Genomic DNA, 25,052 nt, shown 5'->3' on the forward strand with positions numbered 1-25,052 from the left:
ATTTTGCGCCCAACAATGATTCTGGAGCCTGATATAAGATGGGTAGATGTATGTACCGCATACAGTCAATTTACAGTCTCCAGATGATTCGTTACAAGGATGCTGGATGCGCTGGCACTGCATGATGGGTTCACACCGTGCAGGGGGCTGTGTGGCTGCTATTCATTTCTGAAGTGGCTAGGTACATAGATAATATTGCTGAGAGCGATTATAGTACTTAAATTACTTATATACCCTTGACTATATTAAACCTCTAGATCCGGACTAACTTATTATATAAGCCCGATGCCACAAGCGCAGTCATATTTTTGAATATACCTGCACTCATCTATATCAGTGCTCTAGATCTAGACTATATTATCTAGAGGCTAGTGCTACTAGACTAAAGTTTAGAGACAGCGTTATTAATTAGGGCAGATTGCCTTGCCCCTTTAGAACCAGCTTCTCTTCTCCAGTGCGGATGTTCTAGATCTGGACTGTTCTATATAAGGTTATTGCCACTAGCTTAGGGTTGTGTGAGAATATTACGGAGTTGAACCCTTTAAGACTTGCTTGCATTCGCCCGTTTTGGTGCTCTGAAACAGAAGAATGCAGGCAGATCTTAGATGATTATAATAATTTAGTCAAGTTAGTGATCCTCTCACACAACCCTGAGCTCGGATCTGGAGGCTTATTTAATTTATACTACACTGGCTTATTGCTGTACACTATGCATAAAGGTATTATATAAAATATTGGATATAAAACGCAGAGTTATCTAATAATCTAATGATTTATATTTATAACTCAATTAGATAAGAAATAGCTTATTCCAGTTATAGTGTAAAAATTTATAGCAGTAAAAACAAAGTGGTATCTTCACACTTTTGGCCACCAACTGTAGCTCCCGGCAAGTGCGCTTAGGATAGAGTCACTGAGTCACAATAGTTGACCAATTTCCCTGTAATATTGAAATAAGCTAAATCGTCAAATTACTAATTCTTTCATCATTACGTATTTACTTAGTAATAGAGAGATCCGTTGGAGCTAGCTGGTTGTATTTGTCGGCAGGGCGAGGCGGACGATTTCGGACTAACATTGGAATTCTTGGCCGCTCGTCACCGTGCATGGCCTGCGCCACTTACAAGCTTAAAATCACGACTCAATCTCTAGTTTCAAACGTCTCAGCTCTGTAACGCAATGCAATCTCTTTTAAAACGTACACTTATCTACCATTCATTACAACTGAAGCCTCGCGAATTTACCTTCGGTACAAGAACACTTTACACTGCACAGCGACAAGTCTCATCTATGAACATGGGTCTCAAGACTGATTTCACGCTTTACACCGCATTAACACCAAATGGTATCAAGGTTCCAATCTTGCTTGAAGAGCTTGGACTCGAATACAAGGTTTGAAAGACCACGCACCTCATATCAAGTGGACGCGGGATATCAAGTTGCTGACATATACATTTTCCGCTTATCAGTTGTACCATGTGAAGCTCAGAGAGAATGAGCAGAAACTGCCCTGGTTTCTGGACATTAATCCCAATGGCCGGATCCCCGCCTTGACCGATACGTGGCCGAGCGGGAAAGAGCAACGTATTTTTGAAAGTGGTGCAATCCTTGAGTACATTGTTGAGCGCTACGATACGAACAACAAATTCTCGTACCCAAAGGACTCCCCTGAGTATTGGGAGGTAAAGAGTTGGGTACGTTCACAAAAATTTCGGGACTCTATGCCTTTAACTTCAACAATTAACAGAACTGTTTAGCTCTCTTGGCAAATAGGCGGTTTAGGCCCTATGCAAGGACAGCTAGAGCATTTTAGGAGTGGGTAGATTGAATATATGATTCCTTCTCCGGGCAGATGCTGACTAGAGATCCACAGGATATGCCGCCGAGAAAATAGAGTACGGTATTAGCCGCTATGACAATGAAACTCACCGCCTGTATAACACTATGGAAACTCACCTGGCTAAGTCCCCTCATGGACTGCTTGTCGGTGACCGCATTACCATAGCCGATATAGCCTGCCTAGGCTGGGTCGCTAATCACGGTAAGACTTTCTTGTCCATATTATATAAGTTATTATGTGTAACTAATTGCAGATGCAATTGCCTCTAGAACTAGATGGTGTGTCTCTCGACAAGTACCCTTATCTAGAAAAATGGCTGAAGAAGCTTTTGGCGCGCCCAAGCTACGAAAAAGCCCAAAAGATGCTATCATAGGCCGCGTGCTAGTGTCAGAAACGGCACCGAAGCACTTTGTTTAGTAGAAGTCAATGTTTGTCGCAGGACAAAACTTTGAGCGAATGCAGTCTCGCTGGTTACCTAGTCTAGCAGATGATATTACGGGAAAATGCGTCACATGTCTCTCATGTAATGTATTAAAACCCCTTTATCGAGATTTTCAATGAGTTGTACCAAAAAATGTAGAAGGGCTTCATATCTCTGTAATGAGTTTGAGCCATCTTCAACTTTGCCCCAGGCAATGATAACATGGTTTTTCATCGCCTTGTTGCCCCCTCTACGATACACGCACGCTCGCAGTATTTTACTTCTCTCATTATAGTTTTTTTTGCAATTATGACTTGCATTACAGAGAAAAACTGGAATGAAAGCTTGTGCATATGTTTATGGCTTAACATGTATTGTACTTCCCATTTTCGATATTTGTTTTCCTGTTGGTAGCCACAACCTCGCAATTCTTGGTCAAAAGTTAAGAATTATTGTGTTGTCTGCGTTGAACTCAGATGAAGAGAACTTTTGTTAACGACCTTAGCTTTTAGCCGGTTTCACGCGGCTTGGATTCAACTGTGAGGTCAACACTAATCATTGGTCACCTAAAGTAGAGAAAATGGGTAGATAGTGCAAGTGGATAAGCTGAAGAAGATAAATCTCCTTGGAGGTGTAAATTGATTAGTCTACGACAGTTTTTGAAGAGGCCTCCAGCAGGCCCATTGTCCCAATTATAAAGAGGGGGCGATTACCACAGATTCAACGAGTAGATCATATTGTGATTGGTTGGATGAAAATCATCAGCATCTATATATATCACTGAAACTCGAGATATTTCTAAAAGAGTAATAGAATATGTGCTATTTTAGAAACTGTCCGGTTTGCAGAACAGTGAAAATAGTGCCGGTATTACAGTCCGCCCTTATTAATGCATCCAAGATCGCGCTTCATAGCTTTCAGTCCCGCAGGATAATACTAAACAACACCATTGATATCTAGATATTGAGCGTTTGAAGTATGTTGATTGATGACGAATACTATCAGTTTCGCGGAAAGCTTGTTAGTGAGACACCTGCATTGATATAAGCCACAGCTATCATCACAAATACATCACGTCTTTTGATTCCCCTAAACAACAAGTACAAGAGGCAAGTCTTTCCGCTTGATTACTACTACAAGCGCTAGGAAGCGTTCTAGAAACTCTGGAACTCGTATTAGCCGAAGGAAAATTCTCTTAATTCCCCGATGACTTTCGTATCCCGATTTTCGTGACCTGATTCATGTACGGCCGGCGGACAAAGTTTATGACAGCTGATAAAGTCACCATGATAAGCGCTAAAGGCTTTGCCGAAGGACCCTTATTGTCACATTATCCGGCCGAACCAATCTGATGTCTTTGAACATGCACTTCCCCGTTATAACAGACTATGCTTTCAGGCACCGTTGTCGGGAAGACCATTATCGGGGGCTCTCTTCTCCATTTTCGGAGACGCCATTGTTGACGCACTGTTCTCATTGCGGGACTGCACGTATCTGGCTTGAACTTATTAGTGGATACTCGGCTTGCTCGTACTTCGTATTCACAACCGGGAACGGTCGACAACATGGACCATCGTGGGGTCAACGTTACAGCAAAGATAGATACGTAGTATAATGAGCTATCTCAATTTCGCATATAAATTCTAATGTTCTGGACAACTTTCATCACCCTTTTTGTGCCCTAAAATCCCCAGTAACACTTTGATTGAATCAGACATCTTTTAGCAGTCAGCACCGCCTTTCATATACTATCACTGGTCATAATGCGCTTCTATTACTTGGCTCTCTCAGCCCTGGCTGGACAGGCGCTCGCTGCCCCTTCACCAGCAGCCGATAACCATCCATTGCCGCAAAATTGGCTGTACAGTCCTCAAATTGACGACGTGGCCTTGAACCTGTTGGATCGACCCGATATCGTTGGAGTTCAAGCTCAGTATACTTGGAAGTCTCTTGAGCCAACTCAAGGTCACTATAATTTTTCCAGAATTAGGTGCGATTACAAAAATGTACTCGCCAAAGGCAAGAAGCTCTGGGTTCAGGTTCAGGACAGAAGCTTTGATGTCTCTAATGATCCTGTCCCTAAATACTTGCATACACCGTACTACAACAATGGAAGTGCACCTTCTTGTGATGGAGATTCCTGCGATGGCAACTTCAATATCACTGGCTATGTAGCGCAGCAATGGAATGCACGAGTTCGCTCTCGCTACCAGGCACTCTTAAAGGAGTTGGCTCTGAATTTTGATGGTAAAATTACTGGACTCAACCTACCAGAGACGTCCATCGCTGTGGACGTAACTGCGAACAACTACACCGACGAGGGCTACTTCCTGGGTGAACTGGAGAACGCCGGCTACGCAGCCAGTGTTTTCAAGAAGAGCTATGCTGTGCAGTATGTCAACTTCTGGCCTGATGGATGGAACAACACGAACAACCGTTTCACCGACTCCTTCAACTATTACGCAAAGCATGGCGTCGGTGTTGGCGGACCAGACTTGATCCCGAACAAGCCAGGGCAAATGGCAAACTCATACGTGTATATTCCGGAGTATCACAACAAGGTACCGATTAGTGTTATAGCTGTTCAGCAGCCTGACGTGCTGAATGAGACCAATGCGGCTACCGGAAAGCCGTTTACGAAGCAGGAATTTGTTGATTTCGCGGTTAACGATCTCAAAGTTGATATCATCTTTTGGACAACAATTGTACCTTGGCTGCAAGGCAACTAATGTATAGGAGATTGTAGCAGTTGGCTATTTCTTCCACTAGATCGAGTATATTTGTCTATATGAACTGGCAAATATATCTTGATAGATAATATCTTTCTTTCATAGACGCAAAATGGTCGCATCGAAGACTCTTCCATAGACTATATATCTTAATTGACGTGTAATGCAAGCTGCCTTCCTGACTTTCACTCTCTCTTCACGCAACGCACCAATTAACAGCTGTGGATGGCGTCGGCGAAGATGATTCGAGCGTGTTGAAAAAGCCTGCTTTGATCAGCCACCTCTTACCAGGTTTTGGAATTCTCGTCCTGGGCGCCTGAAGCAAGATACCCGACTTCTTTCCATAGTCTTCCTGCAGTACAACCGCATAAAATACCATTGTATCCCCAGCCAACTCCCGAAGCGAAGCATGTAAGTCATTGTGGGCCGTTTTATTTTGCACAATTGTCAACCTTTCGCGTCCTTCCATGGTGGCGACAAAGGATTTGATTGGGGGCTTGTTGGCGGAATTGCTTGAGCAGGAGACTATGCCTGCAGATCGTATTCTCACGCTCCCATTTTCGTTAATGTGCCAGCTAGCAACTGCTTCATGGTCCTTCTTCTGTATTGTTGGCACTGTCACAGCATTCATCACGGATGTATACCATCCGTGGGTTTCGGAAAAAGGCATCATGCTTCCAATATGAACATCTGGAAACCCCCAGAGCCCTTCGTGTGTCTTAACTCTGTAAGAGTTTACGGATTTGACTGCCGTGTAGAACACAGCTCCGTATTTGCGTGCGGCTTCCCTGACAAACTCAATGGGAAATGTATCCAAAACAAGGTTCTCTTCCTTGCCGCCCGTACCAAGTTTGCCGCCCTCAGGGTCTGTCTTGTACCAGTCCAAAACACCAAGAGCATTCATGATTGCAACGGCTCGAGAACGTTTGCAAGTGCGCGTGTTCGATGTGACCATGATATCCATCGGCGTTAAATGTTCCAGCAGCCACTCCAATTTTGTCATCTTTCCCAAGAGAAAAAGCTTTGACACGCACTCAGGAACGATATCAAAAGGTGGATCGGAAGGAAACTCTGCCATTTTGCTCCTGTTCGGAGCCCTGAGGAGAGAGAGAATGGCCATCAAAGTTGAAAGACTTATTGGAGTGCCAGTGTTATCCAACAGCAGTTCCATGCTTCTCGTGCAAAGTTGTAAGTCAGGGCACAAGGCAGCTTCTTGAAGGGTCCATAAAGACGAGAACCAAGTCGAAGGCTCGTCACTTGCCTTCATCAGTTCCAAATGCTTGTCCGCCGCCGTGGCAATACTAGACTTCAAGCGCTTATCACTGACTGCGAGCTCTGGGTCAGTGGCTGATGTGCGCAAATACTTCATACCCAAGTAATCTATGGCAGCCTTCGTTCCATCCCAGGTCTCTACATCGTTGAGCCAAGCGATACACTTCTTTGCTCGATGAAATATGGCTGTTTGATTGGCAACTTCCGCTCGATGCTCGGGCGAATCGTCCTGCGGTAGGCAAAAAAGATCAAGCCAGATGAAGTCGTGGTTCAATTTGAGGAGCATGTTGGGTAGATCTTGGATATCATACAAAGTGTTCTCGAGGACTTTCCAAGGTACTCCTGGGATACTGATATGAGAAGGCGGCTTGACAGTCCATCGGCCCCAAGTGTGGCTGATGCAGACATACTCAGGATGATGCTGATCAACTCGGATCGTCTTTTTGGCCTTTACGTCCCAGAGGTATCTTGGGTCGGGCGAATTCTGATCAACCAGTTTCCAAATTTCTCTTGCTATGCCATCTTTCGCAGGTTCGTTAAAATATTCGTTCTCACGCCAGAGCTGTTTGTCTCTCGCGTATCGTGGGTATACAGGAAAGGAGCCAGAGTGGCTTGGTTCCAACTTTTCCTGCAAAGCAAAATACGCAAAACGCATTGATATGGCCTCTTTAGTAGCCTTCTTCCGAGAGCTCATCAGACCAGCCAGGAAACTGTGTGGGTTGAATGGCTCCCATTCCATGGGGTGGAACTCCCTCATAAACAGCTCGAGACACAACTTATGATACAGCGAGTTATACTTCCAAGTGTATGGAAAGCTCGTACTTGTCGGCGGTGACGTGGAAGTTATGGAAAATAGCTCATCAAGCGAGTTTTTGAAAGAAGCCATGTCTCCAGTGCTGCAGTATCGAGAATGCCACCAGTCGTCCAGCAAAAAGTAAGAGGCACGTTGTGCATCGGAAAGATACAGGCGAAAACTTTTATCATCTGAGTTGTATTTCTCGCGAAACAGCCTCCAGCTCGATATGGCCGTCTTCCAGCCTTGGAGCCTATTGATCGTCGGTGCCTCGCCATACTGTTCCATACTAAAAGCGAATAAATAGCTGATCAAGGAATTTTTGCTTCTCGAGTCGATCGAATCATCCGAACTAGTCTCGCGCCTCTCTGTTTGAGCGCTGTCTCTGTATTCATCAAGCTCATTTTGCCATTCCAGCCTCTCAATGCCACAGTCTTTGCGAGCCTTCTCTAGTTTGTCGTATTTGGCCCATTCGCTGTTCCAGACTTGATCGTAGTCGGGGGAGAACTGAAATTCAGCGCTCAAAGCCATGGAAAAGCCTGAACCTTTAAGAAATTCGATCGTCTTTCTAAGCTCAGCTTCAACCGCCATCGGATCTGTGAAATCTAGCGACTCCATGTTTTCGGCAACAAGCTTGGGTTCGCAAAGAGTTGGTTGAAAGTGTCAGTACGTATCAATGTGTTGGGATATAGCTGTTAATTCTTGAAGTATCCGACAGCGACAATATGGCTTGCGACTCGTAACCGTCTCTTATCTTATACATAACAAGCCTAGATGATATGAGGGTTTCATACCCTATCGTCCCAGGAGATACGAGGCGACCCCATGTCTCGTAGGATCTTGTGCAGGCGTGCTAGTACAGTTTGATGCTTAATATAGACATCTGCCAGTTAAACAGACGGTCAGGGCTTGTATTACCTGTAATGGTGTGAGCTAAATGCTTCGAGGATTTCAGGTAAACAGGCCACTTTAGCAAACGAGCGAATCACTGGCTGGCTGCCTGAAACTGTATACCACATGGATCCCCGCCTTTGGACAATATGCAGGGTTACGGGGTATTTGCAGCACCAGACCCGTCAGCAGGTTTTCGAAGGATCAAGAATGCAGCCTTACGTCTCCGCCGCTTTCTGCGTGAGGCGGCGAATGACTAAAACTAGCAATCGCTTCAAACTTCTAGCCACGGAGATTCTGGTATCAATAACACTTTCTGTGGTATTGTAAAAAAATTTCCAACTGGGTGTCGTAAGAGGAGTGAACGATACGCAGCCGCAGATCCAACTCAGCGCACGACAGGGATAAAATGTCCGGCGATAACAATGTTTTAGGCGGCTTCAACGCTGTTTTGGGCTATCTCGGCGGTGAGGCTGCCACAAAAACCATCTTCGAGCGCCTATTATGGCCTCAGCGCTATCTGTCAAGCCCCCAACCAGAGAGCCTCATCAAGCTCGCAGCGCTCTATTCCATGGGTGGACCACTGAGTGCCACAGCCCTTGAGGTTATCGACAGCGCCTACAAGAATGGCATTCTGGCGGGCCGTCAACAGGGTCATATGCTGGGCTCGGCATTCTATCCCGATATTGGATGGACGATACAATTACACGCGTCAAACAATGAGCCTAGCCGAAGCTCACAGGCCAGAAGCTGCATTTGGGTGCGCGCGTTACTCAACCTACAGCTCCCAGATGTATCTTCTGTGCGCACATCGAGTGGCTCTCTAACTTGCGCTGCAGAGGAAGGCAAAGTTGGGGAGAAGAAAACCCCAGTGCGAGCAAGAATTGCAGTGACACACCTCGTTCTGACAAAGGCCATGGTTGAAGACTTGTCTAACCACAGTATGCCATTCGTTCAAGAGCATACAGGCAATGTGTCTCTCTACGGCTTCATAACCAGCATCATAAGCGAGATAAGCGGCATCGGAATTGCGATTGGACTTGGCGTTGTGAAACGAACATCGTGGGCCGTCTTATTCCTGATACCATTCGCCCTGCGCATCCTCGCCGTCGTTTTTGCAGTTCATCGAGAGCCGCTCGACAACCTCTCAAGCTCAGATGAAGGAGAGCAGCATCGAAACTGGGAAATCGATTGCCCTCCCATTGAGGGCCGGTTGATGATGATCACTGGGCCTCCAAGCGTAGTGAACCAATTCTTTCGGCATTATGGCCACCCAGTGCGAAATCGGATCCGCGAAGTTATCCAGATCGCAATTGTAGTTGCATTCGGCCTCTATTTCCCCGTCGCGCTGCTATGCTCGGTCTTGTGGATGCCCCTGCTCATCCAATACGTCTGGACTATTTGGGAGGTGTGTCTCGTTCTTGCTATGCATATCGATAGATACACTATCAAAGGCCCAATGAGCGCAACGACAGAGACGCACATTGCAAGAGAGTTTGCTTGGCGTCAAGAGGCAGAGATTGAGCCGCGTTGCTGGAAGTCGACGATTTTGTTTGGGCAAACCCGCGAGATGGGTGCTGGAGTAGTCAAGGCGCAGTTGACCACAAGAATAGTGGATAGCTATGGCGAGGGCAAAGAGGAGATGAAACGACTTGTTACTCGGCAACAGATGCATGAGTCAACCCAGATTATGCAAGACAAGACGAGAGTTGCCATCACTCTCGATGTATGAATTCTCAAGTTTAGTCGGTAAGAAGCTTCCGTATAAGCGTCTGTTGAGTGTTAGACTTTGCAGTGATATAGATGATTTAGTTGACTTAAAAGCGAAGAGCATAATTGTAGTTTTAATTGAACATAGAAGAGCTATACTGGTAACAATATGATCAACTTAAAGACATATAATAACACTTCATTATAACCTTGGGCATTGAGACTAACTAAGCAGCTAGCGTGAACTTACTCCTAGGTATAGATGATTGTATAAAGTTCTTGGCCGCATACGGTCAAATAACCAAGCCCTCTAGATATAGTTACATATAGTGTTTCCATATTCAGCTTTATACGATAGAGACTCCGTGTTGTCTTCTTTATGCATAGGTGAACCACCAGCTATAAAATGCAACGATAATGCCAAACAGCGACGTTGGGGGAGAAGCTGATGGAGCCTTCTTATAATTGAATTCGTTCGGTGGTCTCCAACAAAGACGCTAAGGCGAGTTGGTGGAGTGGTCTAACACGTGCGACTCAAGATAATATCTTGATCCTTAAACAGGATTTCGCATCTCGCAAGAGGCGTGGGTTCGAATCCCACACTCGTCAGTCTATGTTATTTTTTGTCTTTTTCTCAGATACTTTCTTTTTTTTTCTTCTCCATCATATATCTGTCGCTACTAATAAGGGCTGTCTTTGCGCGTGGCCCATGCGATCAAAATGGCATTCATTTTCTCCAGATGCACTTCAATTACAGACGCCACGCGCAGGGTAAACAAAATGGATGCAACTTAGAATCAAGAAGCAGCCCAGAACTTGCTAGTGAGGATGTCACTGGGAGCCTAGGGAGCATGGAAACACTTAATGTTATTCAGTAAAAGCTCGACGATTTATGCCTACATGGGCAGAAGCAATAGGTGCTTGGAGGATGCGTAGGAGATGATGCAGCGATGCCCTCGGAGAGGAATCTTTTCATGATGACGAGACCATTCGCTCAATTTCAAGCTTTGGAACATTCAATGCACAATCAAAGTCGTTTTGCCCATGTATTTGTATACAATGTTTGTTCATTTGCCAACTTGAGCCTTTCTGCTGTCGGAGTTAAATGCAGATATCCAGCAGGATCATTCGGACTTTAACTTATAGAAACGGGTTAACGCCTCGTCTATGAACAAAGACGTTACATCGCTGCGCTTATGCCCATTGAGCCAACGCTGAACGCAGGCCTGGCTCACTGCATAGCTATGTGCATGCATCATTATATACCTGATTTACCACGTACATGACTGAACAGTTGATCTACAAGTTAAAAGCGGAAGAGGAATTCGCATTGCTTACAAGTGCAGCTACCAACATGCTGCATACTTCTCTGGTGTCATGCAGCATATAGTCATGTTCCAATGGAAAACAGGAAACATACCTATGCAGAAGACGCTTGGACCAATAGTATTACACCTTTTCTCACAGGGCAAGGCAGCTCCGATGAGGCGCATATCGAAAGCCGAAAGCTATCGCCGCCGGAGACGCGAGCGCATTAACAGAAATAAACCCACAGCGATCGGCACCCCTTTCCTTTAATACTGTTCTTTCAAAAAGCCCCCTGGCGAATCCTGACAAATTTTGGGTAGTTGATTAGTAGTAATAGTAGTTGCAAGTATTTTGACCCCAACCTCCACGAACGGACTTGGGGTAGATTGAATATACCCCAACAACGGGGGTATTGAAGAATTATAAATTATGTGAGACTCTATTGGTATCTAAACCAGCGAAAGTAGCAATAATCATAAATCCTCTCTCCTGAAACTCTTTTACTTTTGTCACTGTCACCATGGCCATACGATTCGCGGTCTCTTTACTCGCTCTCTGTGGCACTTCCATAGCTACAGCGCCATCTCTTGACTCGGTCCGCACTCTCTATGAGTTCCCTAAAAACTCGTATATTGAGAATATAGGTGTGCGAAGCAATGGCCAGATTCTCATGACGGATCTAAGCAAATCGGAGCTTTTTCTCTTTGATCCTTCAGTGGCCGGACCAAACACACCTATCCTCCTCCATGATTTTGATGAATCTCTTGGGTTGGCGGGCATTGCAGAGTACCAGCCTGATGTATTTGCTGTCATCTCCGGCAATTACTCATTCACAAGCACAGTTCAAGTCGTCGGCACTTGGAAGGTTTGGAGCGTTGATCTGCGAGGTGTTAAAATTACCACTGAAAATGGCCAAGCAAAACTCTCCGCGCCGCCTGTGGTGAAGAAGATTGCACACGTCAAACCGGCTCATTTTCTCAACGGCTTGACAGTGCTATCCGAACGCGACCAAACACTTCTTATAAGCGATGTCAATGGAGGCCTTATCTGGAGTCTGGACATCAAGACTGGAAATTACGAGGTCGCTATTAACAATACTTTCACTGCGCTTTACTCGTCGCCTCCATTTTCAGCCTCTGGTGTCGATGGTGTCCATGTCCGCGGCGATTTCGCTTACTTTACAAATTTTGGAAATGGTACTTTTAACAAGGTGCTTATCAACGAGAATGGAACGCCCGCAGGACCCGTCACCACAATTGCAAATACCAAGGGGCCACTGGACCAATATGATGATTTTACCTTTGATTGCGACGGCAATGCATTTGTGGTCACAGGAGGTGGAAACACCATTGAGATGATTTCGGCTGACGGCAAAACTCAAGTTTATATCGCTGGTAACCTTAATTCTACTGCCATTGCAGAGCCAACGTCTTGTGCGTTTGGCAGAGGCCCACATGACAAGCATGTCCTCTATGTTGTCACTGCTGGTGGGATGGAAACCCCGGTGAATGGAAATACCGTCATTGGTGGACAGCTCGTTGCAGTCAAAACGAATTCTAAGGGGTCTGCCTGCTGAGCCGGGCAGCGTCTCGTTTGATGAGCGTAGATAAGATACAGAGATATAGATAGATGCATACACAGTTGGATAACTTGCAGAATAGTTTGTTTGCGATTGGCTTCAGTTAGTTAAAATGAAAAGAGAAGCTGTTAACAAACTTTGATCTGATTGCTCATGCCACAATAAAGTAACTAAAACCTAGAAATAGTTTTGTAGTTGAACGGGTGGCTGCGGTTAAGTACAGAGCCGCCAAGAGAGAGCCTTTAATAAACAAAGCTTTATCAATAGCAGTAGTCGTTGTGGTTCGCACCGCCATCGACACATCGGTTGCCACAAAATTGAAGGTATTCAATCTCCCCGTTAGGACCCCCAGAGCAAAAGAACAGGGACCTTTCAATATGGTCACCGTTTGTTGACTGGTGCGCGGCTCTAAGTGCCTCACGAATCTGTTCATCATAATTTCCTATTCATTCTTTAGTAAAGAATATTTAGCTTAAGAGTTATCACCTTTGTAGTTACACACCAATACGTAGGAGAGTAGCTCCGCAATATTTGAGGTTGACCTTGCAGTTATTCGCAGCAGCGAAAGAAGAAAGGCCGGCGAGAATCGCAAGAGGGAGAATCGTAAGTCGCACCATGGTGAATAACTTGATGAATCTTGTAAAAAAAAAAGTAGAAAATTGGAGTTGGAATATCAGTGAAGGAAGAATGGACTGGATTTGTGCTGATGATTTCTTTCATTTTCCTGGGAGATTGGCTGCTTTATATATTTCAATTCCACAGGCATCGACCCAGACATGTTTCGGCCTGATGGTTGTAACACATGCATTACATAAAAGGGGGAAACGAAATGTCTAATCCTAATGATTCTCAAAATTTTGGTAATGTGAATCTTTCCAACCGATCGAGACTCCGGTCATCCAGTCAGCCATCAAGTCATCGCTTCATTTAACCCCACATGTCTCAGCCAATATAGATCCCACCTTGAGTTTCGGAGATGCAGCCGTCAGTAGAAGGATTCATAGGATCTTCGGCCATTCCATCCGTCGATCCACCGGAAGATCGGCTTATGCTTATTTCAAAGGCTTTTTCATGGACCCAAAAAAAAAAAAAAAAGGAATAAAGAAGGAAAAAAAGAAAAGTAAAAGATCGCCTATTGTGAGTGGTGACTTGCTACTTGGCAACTCAACGCCAGCTTTACAGATTGGGGATATAGACTCACGATGTTCGATATTTCATAATTGCCAAATTTGTGGCTATCTTTTCTTTTTTCTGTTTCTTTTCTTTTTTGGGTTGGACCTCAAGGTATGTTTTACAGACAAGACTAATGCGAGGTCAGCCAGACACAGTCTGATGTCTTGAATCCTGGTGGCTGAAACGGCTCCTTACATGAAAGTGCCGACAACATACAGGAGTCAAGACGAACATACAGAACCTTTTGTCTTACCGCTACAGGTGGCCATTGATGATTCGGCAGTGCTACTTGAAATCATGGGTACTCTGTAATAGCAGCGAGACGTGGGATGATTGTAGTGGTACTAGTGCAACACGCACGGGTGCTTGTGAGACATCACAACGCAGTATCCGCCTCCTCATTTGATCTTCTTGCATATCGTTCATCTTATTGGTGATGATTGGATCCAAACCTCGTGCCGATCATGTCACAAAGGGATAACAAGACGTAATACGTATTCACATAAAGGCAGTTGATTACATTTGCGTCTCTCGCTAGTCGTGAGCTACACACATTGACTAGAATAGATGGATATTATGACAGGGCGATGGATAGAAGAAAAATACATTGTGTGACTATGATCCACTAATTGACCTTGACCTACTGCCTACATCTTTCATCGGAAAGATTGCGCGTTTCTTCATCATGGCAGAAGAGGCATGCCCATTCGCGCCCTTCTCAGATTAACTCGTCTTTTCTGGAATACCGTCAACGGAAATCGTGCATCACGGCCCGAATAGACTGGCTTCAACTGTTCGCAGACGTGCCATATGCGTCGACGATTGGCAATGCTCATAAATGGACCGCGCATCCAATGTCGTGGGGTCGACTCTTGGTCCACCCACCGGACGAGAGACTTGAAGTCTGCATTCTGGAAAGAGGTTTGCGACTCGTCATCGAGTAATGACAGTAGCTCATAGCTCCAGGGCATATGAATTGAGAGATACTGTCCCCAGAACGGCTTGTCTCCCAACAAAGCATCGACGGTCGGTGATGCCAAGGCCAGTTGGTATAGAGATTGGGGACCCAACATGTTGCATGTCTTGAGCAACAACTCCAGCGGGAGTTTCTGAAAACTATCTGCACTGATGCGACGCACGCGATCAGAAGGACTCACCACTTGAGTACTCCTCATCCATCGCTCTCGTATCAATGCAGTAGTTTTCTCCAGTGAAATCGTTGGATGAACGACGAGAAATTCTGTCCCCGGTTCATATGCCCACCACTGTTCATTATGTGGGCCAGGGTCGCCGTAATCGAGACTTTCTAGGCGACTACAACACACACCGCTGGCATGCAACATAGTGTTATAGAGATTCAATTTGTTCAAGCCAGCGATTCCAGCTTTGCCCTCGAGAACCGTGCCGAGAATCTCATAACAGGGCCAGTGGAACGGAAAGCTACCGTCATAGAGGACTATCTCAGCCTCTGGGTCCCAGTTGGGGTCGTCGCCGTCATCGACGCTGGCCTGGGTGTTATCGTGGAATTCGCCGACGCCTGAAACACAGGCACTGCAAAGGTCAGCCTTTCTTGGAGATTCAGAGATTAAGATGGGTAGACATTTGCGCTTCTACTTACACCCTTTCTCCTGTGTCTAGATTCTCATTGGTCATTAAGATGTGAAGATCTCTCACCCAGGCAACCTCTCTTGAGGTTACAACATCGCAGTCGTATGAGCCATCTTCCCTCGCATCCTCCTGTGTCATCGTTCCAAGGGGTGCTTCACCAGCCGCCTCATCATCGCTTGTCTCGGCTGTTGTATCTTCATTGCCGTCTTCCGTAGAGTGATTTGCTTGCGCTGAGCTGGACGACTGCGATTGGCTAAGACCGTGACGGCGAAGGAATCGCTCGCTGCGTGGCTTTTGCGCCACAGTCAATCTATCAAACGGTCCACCACATATGGCACAATAGCTATCCCAAGAGCCCATGGCGTCTGTATAGCTCTGTTATTGGCAAAACGGGATGTGAAGGTTCACGTTCATTCACCTTGCCGAATTCACGCAGGAAAGGTATGATTAATTTGTCGCCGGCTGCTTACATTAGCGGCCTGAAACGGCTTAAGCGACGACAAGTAAGGTACATAGGTAATCAATAAATCCACGACTCTAAAAATAGACAATGCCTTTTTGGGCTAAACTTTGAGAATCTATTCAACTGTTATTGGTGACTACACACCATGTTTTAATAAAAGAACTTGAAAGTACTGAAGAGAATTCAATTAGTTTTAACATTAATATGTACTTAACTGTCATCGATATACAAGAGGACATGCAATTATATCTAATTAGCCCTGTGGCTAGAACCCATGCTCTGCTTAATCTTATTCGACCGTAAGCATTTATACGCCGAGAATCTGACAGTATGCTGCTTTATCGCGGTCGTAGTCTGAATATACTCCGGTCCATACCACCCGGTCGGCACATCGCGGTAGACCCGGCATGCCTTTGTCGTTGTCCAGACATTCAGGCAACGCTGCCTCCCATTGCGCCTCGGAGTGGGACTTCCATGGCTTTGGTAAGGGCCAGTCACTAAAGTGCACGAGAAAGGCCATCTTTAGTTCATTAATCGGATTCCATTCTTCATCTTCATCAGGGGCGAGGTATTTGCGATGCTCTTTTGCTCGGAACTCGCCTGTTAGCAGAGCTATGCGTCGATGGGGAAGTATCATGGCAGAGTCTTTGAACAGCTCATTCATTACTTCCATATCGAACTCGCCACTCCGCGTAGCCTCGCCAACAATTTTCTCGTACAGGTGAGTATTAGGCTCGATTAGCATGAGGTGCGATCCTAGGATCTGCGTTACAGTTCCGTTATGCCTTTCTGTAAGCCAATACGCGCGCGGTAAGGCGACAGGCGAATCAGGGGCAAGAAAGAGAGAGTCCATATTGTTGAGAACGAGAGAGTCTGAATCAAATGCCAGGACTCTGGTATAATCAGTTAAAGCAAAGGCGTGGAATTTAGTGAGGCTATCGCGCCAAGTCGAGTCTCCCTTTTCTGTAGAGAGGACATTAAAGGGACGAAGAACGATATCGGGATGGCTGGATCGAAGGCTTCGAATAGCCTTGGCTTCTCGACTTTTTGCTTTCTAAATGATGACTAGTTAGCAGCCAAGTTTAACTCTTCACCATAGATACCCTACCTCATCATCCCAAGTTTGCGGATAGATAAGGACCATGTCATGCTGGATACCGTACCCCTTCAGGCGATTGAAGTTGATAACCTATGACCCAATTTTTAGTTCTTGGCATTGCAATTTACGCTGACGCAGGTACACACGGTATTGCATAGATAGTCTAAATTAGTAGCGTATTGTGCGTAGGCAAATCGTGAGGCCTTCTGCTCCGTTGTCAAATCCGTTGTCGAAGGTAATGGAGAGTCTGTGGCCGGTACAACGGATACAGGCGATTTTATACCCGGAGAGTCACTGTGGAAGGTCGAGTTACTGAAAGCATTTAGAAAGCTGGTAGGGAAAGCACCACGCTTTTCCCAGAAAACTTCGTATGTTGTAATAACAATAAGAATAATAACGGCGTACGTAACAAGCGCAACTCTTCGCAAGGAGACTAACATAGTCGTAGCATGTAGTATACCGATCGTTTAACAAAGATAGTTGTAATAAAGAACGCAGACAATTCTTTTCAAGAGGAAAACATCGTCAACAGAATAATAGAGTCACTTACTCCGTGACTAGTTGTCATATTCGGAAGCACGAGGCTGCTCAGCTCTATGCCCAGTCTATTTTTAGCTTACAATCTCTTCATGGTGATGACGCGTACAACACGCTCTTTATGACAGGAATTGGTAATAGAAGGGGATACGCTGCATTGGCGCTAATTGATACGAGGCTTCAAAAAATGCTCCAGCCAATGCCAGCATGTCTTCAGAATCTTTGTCCCCTCTTTCAAAGGAGTGAAGTTTTCAAAAGGGGCACCTCTGGTGATGATCTGACGCAACGTTTTCGGCCAAATATGACCCAAAGTTGATGGGTATTGGGAGATTTTGCACTCAACATGTTTTGTTGTTTGCTCTATTCTCTACTGGTAGACTATCATTTAATTTTGTTTGCTATGATCTATTCTTTGTTACACAGGTTAGCTGAGAATTTTCAAAGTTGTTCTTCTATGTTAATCCTCGCCACTACCCATAATTTACTCTCAATACAGCTTGTCAGTTATACAAAGAACTTGCATCTCCTCTCATGATTATTAGACACGCATGTCATTCATACACTACCTTTCCTTGCAATTGGATGCTATTAGACCTTGCATATGAGGCTGTGATGTTTCAGATGGATATAGTCACGGATTTTATCATGGGACGCAGGCCCAGCCCGCTGTGAGAATATTTTCCATGCCCGCAACAAGCAGGGCGCATATTGTTGCGGACTCCCACCAATTGGAAGCTGAATTCAATGAACGGACCAATAGGTCATGCCTTCATTGGCCCCATCAGCTAAAGCAGCAGAGAATTTGCGTACGTATACACCTAGACCTAAAAGGATTCGATCCGAAATCTCCTGCCCGCAAAGCTTGGCCGCGGGAGAATTTAGCATACTGCCTAAGCAGGGATGCATTACGTAGCCCTTGGCATTGATTCTGGGGCTCTTGGGGGTTATGTGCAGGGGCTGTCTAGAATGCTACAACAGACATGCCATGTTGGGTAGAAAAGCTTTGTTTCTATTTTGCAAGGCTCAACTTACACCTAGTTGTTGGGTTTTTGCCTCGTTTGACGCTGTTTCTGTGTGTCTTGCACTTGGCTTTTTCTTGCAACAAGGGGGATATGGAGATGGGGTCTGTTTGAGTTTCAGCATCTAAGAAGCAGTAGAACATACTATCATTGGCTGACAAAGCCAAATACGGGGGAAAGTTTATTTCATTTCTATTGTTATGTTTATTTTAAAGAGGCTGAAAAGACAAAACAGTCTTCCATTGGCATCGAGTCTACGCGACGTTGGTGGGGCGCCGTAGAAACTCGCCTAAACGTGTAAGTCGTTTAGCGCACATACAAGTAGTTCGGCCGCCCATATAAGGCCGCGCGCGTACTCCTTTCAAAGAGGAGGTCCGAAGTCCATAGTTTGGGTTTCTGCTTTCGGAGCAGTTCCGAATTTTTTCTGAAGTGCGTTTTGTTTCTGCGTTGGTGGTGCTGAGCATAGAGAACGAGTTGATCTTGAGCCCCTGACAGTTGTTGACTGAAACAGCCCGCTACTCAGACGTCTAAGAATTGCATCTCGCTGAATACAGAAATGAAAAATATTAGACGCTCTCATTAAAGATCTATCAATTAATATTATATAGCTATCACAAGCGAAAACAACTTTGAATCTATACATCTTTAGGTACTCTACCAATTGAGTTGATTTGTTTGCTTCTTCTTTGAAGAAAATGTGCCCTGCCCAATGACTGTTTAGCATTGGTGGCCATGCCCCATTTTTCTTTGGTAAAGCCAAATTGGGTTAACGCGACTTGATTGGTCTAAATGCGATAAGCTGATAACCATATCCCTGCCAAAAAGTTTCAATTCAAGAAAAAGTTGCGATAGGCATCACCAGTACTTCAACTGCGATTCAGAGAAGTAATCATCTTATACACAGCGCCAACACCGCCAATATGGACAAGCGAAAAGACAAAAAGAAAAATGGAGGCGCAGCTCCTCAGGCGAAAATCGCTGACGAGCGATTCGCCAGCTTCCAGACTGATCCTCGATTCCGGCTGCCGTCGAGAAAGCACATGAAGACGACCGTCGACAAGCGATTTGCGGGCATGCTCAAGGACAATGACTTCACGGCCACTGCGCGAGTAGATAAATACGGACGAAAAATCAAATCCGACGCCAAGAAGAAGGCCCTGCAGAGACTTTATCAGCTGGATGACGATGAGGAGAAGGAGAAGGAAGGCAGCTCTGACGAAGAAGAAGCTGACAAGTCAAAGAAAGACGACGAAGACAACGAAGATGATAGCGAAGAGGACGAGGAAGAGGATATTGAAGTTGAAGATGATGACGTTGTGCAAAGAGAGCTGCAAGCTGCGGGGAGACCTCGCAGATATGATCCTGCTCGAGAGGGAGGTTTTTCATCTTCTGAAGAGGACTCAGACTCCGATGAAGAGTCCGATGAAGAGCTGGATCTTGCTACTGGTGGCGATATGCAGCGATTAGAACGAGAGGAAGTCGAAACCGGCGATGTCACGAACCGGATAGCCATTGTCAACCTCGACTGGGACCACGTCAAATCAACCGATCTGATGGCTTTGTTCACCAGCTTCATTCCCGCCAACGAGAGCGGCAAAGTTCTAAACGTATCAATATACCCAAGTGAATTTGGAAAGGAGCGCATGCAAAGAGAAGAGCTCGAGGGACCGGCCAGGGAAATCTTCAAGAAGGGGAAGAAAAAGGAAGAAGTAGAGGACGAAAGTGCGTCTGACAGCGAGGCCGAAGAGGCTGCAATCAAGAAGCAGCTGCTCCAAGAGGGTGACGATCAAGATTTCGATAGTGATGCTTTGAGAGCATATCAGCTTGACAGGTTACGATACTACTATGCTGTCATGACTTGCTCAAGTAAAAGCGCTGCACAAGCCATCTACGAGGCAACCGATGGAACCGAGTATCAGTCTTCTTCCAACTTCATCGACCTACGATTTGTTCCAGACGATGTCACATTTGACGATGAACCCAGAGATCAATGCGACAAGGTCCCCGAGTCGTATAAGCCCATTGAGTTTGTCACCAATGCGCTGCAAAGCTCAAAGGTAAAGCTCACTTGGGACACGCGACCCGAGGACATGAACCGCAAAGAATCCATCAAGAGAGCGTTCAAAGGGAGCCGAGCCGAGATTGACGAGCAAGATTTGAAAGCTTATCTCGCTGGAGACAGCGATAGCGAGGAGGATGAAGATGATGCCGATGGTATCACCGAGCCCGCTGATGGTGAGCCCAAGTTGACCAAAAAGGAGCTGGCTCGACAAAAGATGCGCGAAGCTCTCGGTCTTGCATCTGAGCCAGAGTCCAAAAAGTCCAATGATGGCCCCGTCGGCGGGATGGAAGTTACCTTCACGCCAGCTCTATCAGGTGAGAAGACTAAAAAGGATGAGAAAGAAGAAACAACAATCGAAAAGTACGCCCGCAAAGAGCGAGAGAGGAAAGAGAAGAAGCGACAAGCCGCCAAGGCCAAGCGCGAGGCTCTTGATGAGGATGATGAGGACGACGATGATGGTGGCGTCCAAATTGCTCAGGGCGACGACGAGGATGACGATGAAGATCTTGGCTTCAACGACCCCTTCTTCACCACCGACGACCCCGCGCCTGCATCCAAGACCTCTATTCGCAAGGAAGAGCGCTTGAAGAAGCGCAAGGCTCGTGAAGCTGCCGAAGCGCGCGACGCCGAAGAAAAGGCCCATCTCACCAAGGTCATGGCTGAAGACGCACAGGAAAACCAGGTGGATCATCTCGATCACTTCGACATGAATGAGATTGTGAAGGCGGAGAAGCAGAAGGGCAAGAAGAAGAAGTATCAGAAGAAGACCAAGGTGGAGGTGGGACTGCAGGAAGACTTCAAGATGGACGTCAAGGACGATCGTTTCAAGGCTGTGTTTGACAGCCATGAGTTTGCTATTGATCCTTCGAACCCCAAGTTCAAGGCTACTGAGGGGATGAAGAAGCTGCTGGAGGAGGGTAGGAAGAAGAGGAAGATGGCTGTTGGCGGAGAGGAGGAGGATAGACCAAGTGGGAAGAAGAATAAGAAGGGACGACGGTAAAGCGCTTTGCGGTTACATGTATATGGGAGCCATATTCTCATGAAAATAGAGTAGGGGGGAACTGCCGTCTGTTTCAAGATGGCGTCCCACTAATTTTTGCATTAAGTCATGTCGTATAGCTATGTCTGTATCAAATATAGGTTGGCAAGAAAAAAGAACATTACCAAGCCCCAAAGCTTTCCGCGGCATGATTATTTTACTATATAGTCTAACATTACCCATAAACGCTCTCCCAATACTAACCTTCCCTACACAAGCTCATTCCAAAGGGCCAATCTAAACGATACCCAAACAAAACATCACTCTCTCATATGAATTCGCTTCTCTATAATTTCTATGGGTATCCCTATGCTTGTGTATCCGCAGTGACGCTGTCAATCTAATCGCACCATGATATCGTATTCAATCGAGCCGAGTCGGCATCACGCATTAAGAGGTTTTTGACCGCTCCAAAAATGCATCTTGCCGTACGCGTGGACTTTGGGATCTCGCATAGCCTGGCGACACTGCATGAAGAAGATTTCCATTTCGTCCTTTTCCCATCCGAGCATGGGGAAATGGATGGCGCCGACGGCGGGGAAGAATTCCTCGCAGGCGATGCGGTAGTACATGCCAACTAGGCGCATGACCCTAGAAGAGAGTAATTCGTTAGGCCAAGCTAATATACAGAATGCAGTAAACAGGTTGTAAACTCACTTGTCTTTTGGCCATGTGCCGTATGGCAGCTTGATATAGTTGTGCTGGATATTAACAAAGCCTGCCTCTTCCAAGTACTGCCCTCCAAAAACAGCTGCATGAGCATTCGTGCCAAACTTTGCGAATCCCTCAAGCAGAATCTCGGTAAATCGCTTCAGCGGCCAGTCATCCGGAACTGTATTATCGTCGGAATGAACATCTCCGTCTACGTCTTGTAGCTCGACCCAACCGCCGGGCTTCATATGGCTAAAATACATATAATCAGCATTATTTCACAGCAAATCTCTTTTTATCATAAAAGAGCAAACTACTTACTCGTATGCTTGTTTGAGAAGATCAACTGGTGATTTCATAACGGGTATCATGTTGCGTAGGTGAACGAAGTCCCAGTTATCGCCATTGAGCCACTCGGCCTCCACATCGTCGATGATGAATGTGACGTTCGCAGGGACCCATTGGGGCTGGATGGGACTCAGATCGATTCCTAGGATTTCGGCGCCTCGAAACTTGTCCCCCACTGTCATCTGGAGTCACTATTTGTTTTTAATGCATCATGCTGTTGCTCCAATCCGTGGCGACATAGTCAAGAGCAGACAGCGATACATGTTTCAGTAAAACTTACTGTCCATTGCCCATAAGCCCGTCCCAGTGCCCAAGTCGATAATCTTCTGGATATGATCCCCGATTGGAGCATAATACAGCTTGCCGTCTGTCGCCTCCAACATCATCGTATGCAGCATATCCTCCCGATTCTGCTCGGTATCATCATTCGGGATCGGATATCTGCCATGTCGATAGCGATGGTATCGTCGACCATTCACAAAACTATGCTGCAGGATGCTGGAATTCAGCGAAGTGGAATCTGAAACGTTGCTGAGTGATTCGGCATCGAATTCACTGGGCGAGAACTCGCCATCCTCGTCGCTGCCACCAGGCTCGATGACGGCATCCCCATGTAAGAGGCCCAGATTCTCAGCCGTCAGCTCCTCGTCCAGGTGTCTCTGATCGTCTAACAGGCCTTTTTGTCAATCACTCAGTCACCCCAACCACAGTACGAATACGATGGGCGAGGAATCCCCCGCAGAAGGTTTCACAGCGTCAAATAGGAACAGACGACGCATAAACGCCGAGCCGGCGCACTCATCCAGCCGATGACTTCAAAACAAGCGGCTACGCTATAAAAAAAGAGACTCTCTCACCTAAGTGTCCCGGCGGACTTGATTTGTGAACGGGGCTTGACCTGGGAGCAGCCCCGGCCTCAGAGTCGCTTCGGCTGGATCTCTTGCTCCCTGTCGGACTGCCCATGGCCGCTCTAGCAACAGTGGCGTCGTAGAATCGTTTAATGTGCGCCCGCAGCGCAGCCAGAATGATGGAGAGCGAGGACTCCAGAGCGACGCCAATCACGCGATCTGCGAAAGTGACAGGTAAGTAGCGGGGCCTGGGGAATTTGACAGCGGCGATCGCGAAATTGGCTGTGGGAAAAAGCACAGGCCCTTTCAAGATCGATGTTAGCCAGATAGATTCACAGTGCCAACGGAGGCTCGTTTGCGGACGCCGGATATGGCCGCCGGGTCCAAGAAGCCGAAGTCGGTTCCCGGTGATGGCAACGAAAACGAAGCTGCTGATGGAGTCTCGAGTTGGTGGCTTGAGGGCCACAAGAGGGAGTGATGGATGTATGAAAGGGAAAAAGAAGAGAGGAGGAGGAGGGCCTGGTCCTCCCAGAGCTGAGACCAGGGCTACAGCCTTTGCCCAGGGCTTTGGACCATCTTATTGGGCTTGAGCTGGCCAACCCTGCATATCCCATGCGTATTGCATGCATATGAGGTGGTATGGCGGGCGCCAGCTCATTGATTGCTACGCTGCTGCGTGCACTATACAGTACACAAAGTGCGGAGATGGATCAGATAGGTTCAACTCACAATGGCCTGCCTACGACGGGCTCCTCCGGGGAATGCCAGATTGCATTTGAGCGGATTGCAGCTAGAGTGAGAATCAATCAATCAATGAATCGCAGCTTACTCGGGATTGCTTTTCCGAATCTGACGCATGCAACCAACAGGATATGCCACGGCTCCTAGCGTCCCGAAGGGGTGGTGTTTGCATCTCGCTTATTATAGGTACTCAGTTTGTATGCTGCTAGTAGGAAGTATTGGCAAGCAGACCGGGCTCTGGAAAGGGGATATTCCCTTGCGTATCTATACTATAATGAATACTCTATGGCCCTATCTATATTAGTTCATTTGTTACTCGAAGATGTTGGCAATGATGCGCAACGTTGTGGTGTAATTGACACACCCATATAACTCGCAGTACATGTTTACAGTAGAAAGCGGCAAATGCAGCAATTTGCAGTGGATGAAGGCAATCGGATTCATAAGCGAAATTAGATTTCGGATAGACTATTCCATCCATGTACATGATTTGGACTATTCGAGCCGTCATAGTCGCCGTGCTTATTTTATACTTACCCCATGTTTTCAATATAGCGCCAACTTCCCAGCTACCCTGGATGGCATGCTACCAGCATAATTTTTGACATCTGATCGAAGGTAGATAATTCCTAATAGCAAGTTGATGAGTGCCGCACGGTAGGCTTAGTTTTATCTTCGACGTGTAAAATAGGAACGCTGGGCGCATCTTTGATGTCTATCACTACGATGGGAGTATAATCCAAGGTTCAAGTAGTGAAGTGAAAGATGCGGAGTAGCGCGCTTCTCCGCAATATGCTTACCGAGAACATTTATTCGGCTTTGTCAAGGACCAATAATCCCTTCTTTTCTTCTTCTCTCGTTCTTCTCTTTCTCTACGTTTTTCGCTGTTATCCCAATCAGCTTCACATTGGAATGCTGACC

At 46.2% G+C, this 25,052-nt stretch overlaps 10 protein-coding genes across 10 annotated transcripts; 5 read left to right on the forward strand and 5 right to left on the reverse strand.

The window, feature by feature from the left end:
• Window positions 1-1,179: 1,179 nt before the first annotated feature.
• On the forward strand, window positions 1,180-2,213 carry TGAM01_v208867 (glutathione S-transferase; the record flags this gene model as incomplete). The annotated part of the gene is made up of 5 exons (XM_018806987.1): window positions 1,180-1,392; window positions 1,470-1,694; window positions 1,758-1,815; window positions 1,874-2,041; window positions 2,110-2,213. 5 exons carry the CDS (start codon window positions 1,180-1,182, stop codon window positions 2,211-2,213), a joined length of 768 nt encoding a protein of 255 aa, XP_018659877.1.
• Window positions 2,214-4,024: 1,811 nt separating this feature from the next.
• TGAM01_v208868 (hypothetical protein) lies at window positions 4,025-4,990 on the forward strand (the record flags this gene model as incomplete). Its single annotated transcript, XM_018806986.1, has 1 exon — window positions 4,025-4,990. One exon carries the CDS (start codon window positions 4,025-4,027, stop codon window positions 4,988-4,990), a length of 966 nt encoding a protein of 321 aa, XP_018659876.1.
• A 196-nt stretch (window positions 4,991-5,186) lies between these two features.
• Window positions 5,187-7,673, reverse strand: TGAM01_v208869 (hypothetical protein; the record flags this gene model as incomplete). Its single annotated transcript, XM_018806985.1, has 1 exon — window positions 5,187-7,673. The coding sequence occupies one exon, from the start codon at window positions 7,671-7,673 to the stop codon at window positions 5,187-5,189; it is 2,487 nt and encodes an 828-aa protein (XP_018659875.1).
• Window positions 7,674-8,355: 682 nt separating this feature from the next.
• TGAM01_v208870 (hypothetical protein) lies at window positions 8,356-9,678 on the forward strand (the record flags this gene model as incomplete). Its single annotated transcript, XM_018806984.2, has 1 exon — window positions 8,356-9,678. The coding sequence occupies one exon, from the start codon at window positions 8,356-8,358 to the stop codon at window positions 9,676-9,678; it is 1,323 nt and encodes a 440-aa protein (XP_018659874.1).
• A 1,806-nt stretch (window positions 9,679-11,484) lies between these two features.
• Window positions 11,485-12,540, forward strand: TGAM01_v208871 (hypothetical protein; the record flags this gene model as incomplete). Its single annotated transcript, XM_018806983.1, has 1 exon — window positions 11,485-12,540. One exon carries the CDS (start codon window positions 11,485-11,487, stop codon window positions 12,538-12,540), a length of 1,056 nt encoding a protein of 351 aa, XP_018659873.1.
• Window positions 12,541-12,803: 263 nt separating this feature from the next.
• Window positions 12,804-13,160, reverse strand: TGAM01_v208872 (hypothetical protein; the record flags this gene model as incomplete). The annotated part of the gene is made up of 2 exons (XM_018806982.1): window positions 12,804-12,985; window positions 13,046-13,160. The coding sequence occupies 2 exons, from the start codon at window positions 13,158-13,160 to the stop codon at window positions 12,804-12,806; spliced, it is 297 nt and encodes a 98-aa protein (XP_018659872.1).
• A 1,239-nt stretch (window positions 13,161-14,399) lies between these two features.
• On the reverse strand, window positions 14,400-15,684 carry TGAM01_v208873 (hypothetical protein; the record flags this gene model as incomplete). Its single annotated transcript, XM_018806981.1, has 2 exons — window positions 14,400-15,267; window positions 15,335-15,684. 2 exons carry the CDS (start codon window positions 15,682-15,684, stop codon window positions 14,400-14,402), a joined length of 1,218 nt encoding a protein of 405 aa, XP_018659871.1.
• A 410-nt stretch (window positions 15,685-16,094) lies between these two features.
• Window positions 16,095-17,326, reverse strand: TGAM01_v208874 (glucose N-acetyltransferase; the record flags this gene model as incomplete). The annotated part of the gene is made up of 3 exons (XM_018806980.1): window positions 16,095-16,841; window positions 16,896-16,976; window positions 17,033-17,326. The coding sequence occupies 3 exons, from the start codon at window positions 17,324-17,326 to the stop codon at window positions 16,095-16,097; spliced, it is 1,122 nt and encodes a 373-aa protein (XP_018659870.1).
• Window positions 17,327-19,362: 2,036 nt separating this feature from the next.
• Window positions 19,363-21,504, forward strand: TGAM01_v208875 (hypothetical protein; the record flags this gene model as incomplete). The annotated part of the gene is made up of 1 exon (XM_018806979.1): window positions 19,363-21,504. The coding sequence occupies one exon, from the start codon at window positions 19,363-19,365 to the stop codon at window positions 21,502-21,504; it is 2,142 nt and encodes a 713-aa protein (XP_018659869.1).
• Window positions 21,505-21,926: 422 nt separating this feature from the next.
• Window positions 21,927-23,505, reverse strand: TGAM01_v208876 (methyltransferase domain-containing protein; the record flags this gene model as incomplete). The annotated part of the gene is made up of 5 exons (XM_018806978.2): window positions 21,927-22,134; window positions 22,201-22,446; window positions 22,516-22,717; window positions 22,823-23,209; window positions 23,400-23,505. 5 exons carry the CDS (start codon window positions 23,503-23,505, stop codon window positions 21,927-21,929), a joined length of 1,149 nt encoding a protein of 382 aa, XP_018659868.2.
• Between the last annotated feature and the right edge of the window lie 1,547 nt (window positions 23,506-25,052).

The sequence above is a fragment of the Trichoderma gamsii genome (assembly GCF_001481775.2).
Source record: "Trichoderma gamsii strain T6085 chromosome Unknown Scaffold_40.2, whole genome shotgun sequence".
In the NCBI taxonomy this organism is placed as follows: domain Eukaryota; kingdom Fungi; phylum Ascomycota; class Sordariomycetes; order Hypocreales; family Hypocreaceae; genus Trichoderma; species Trichoderma gamsii.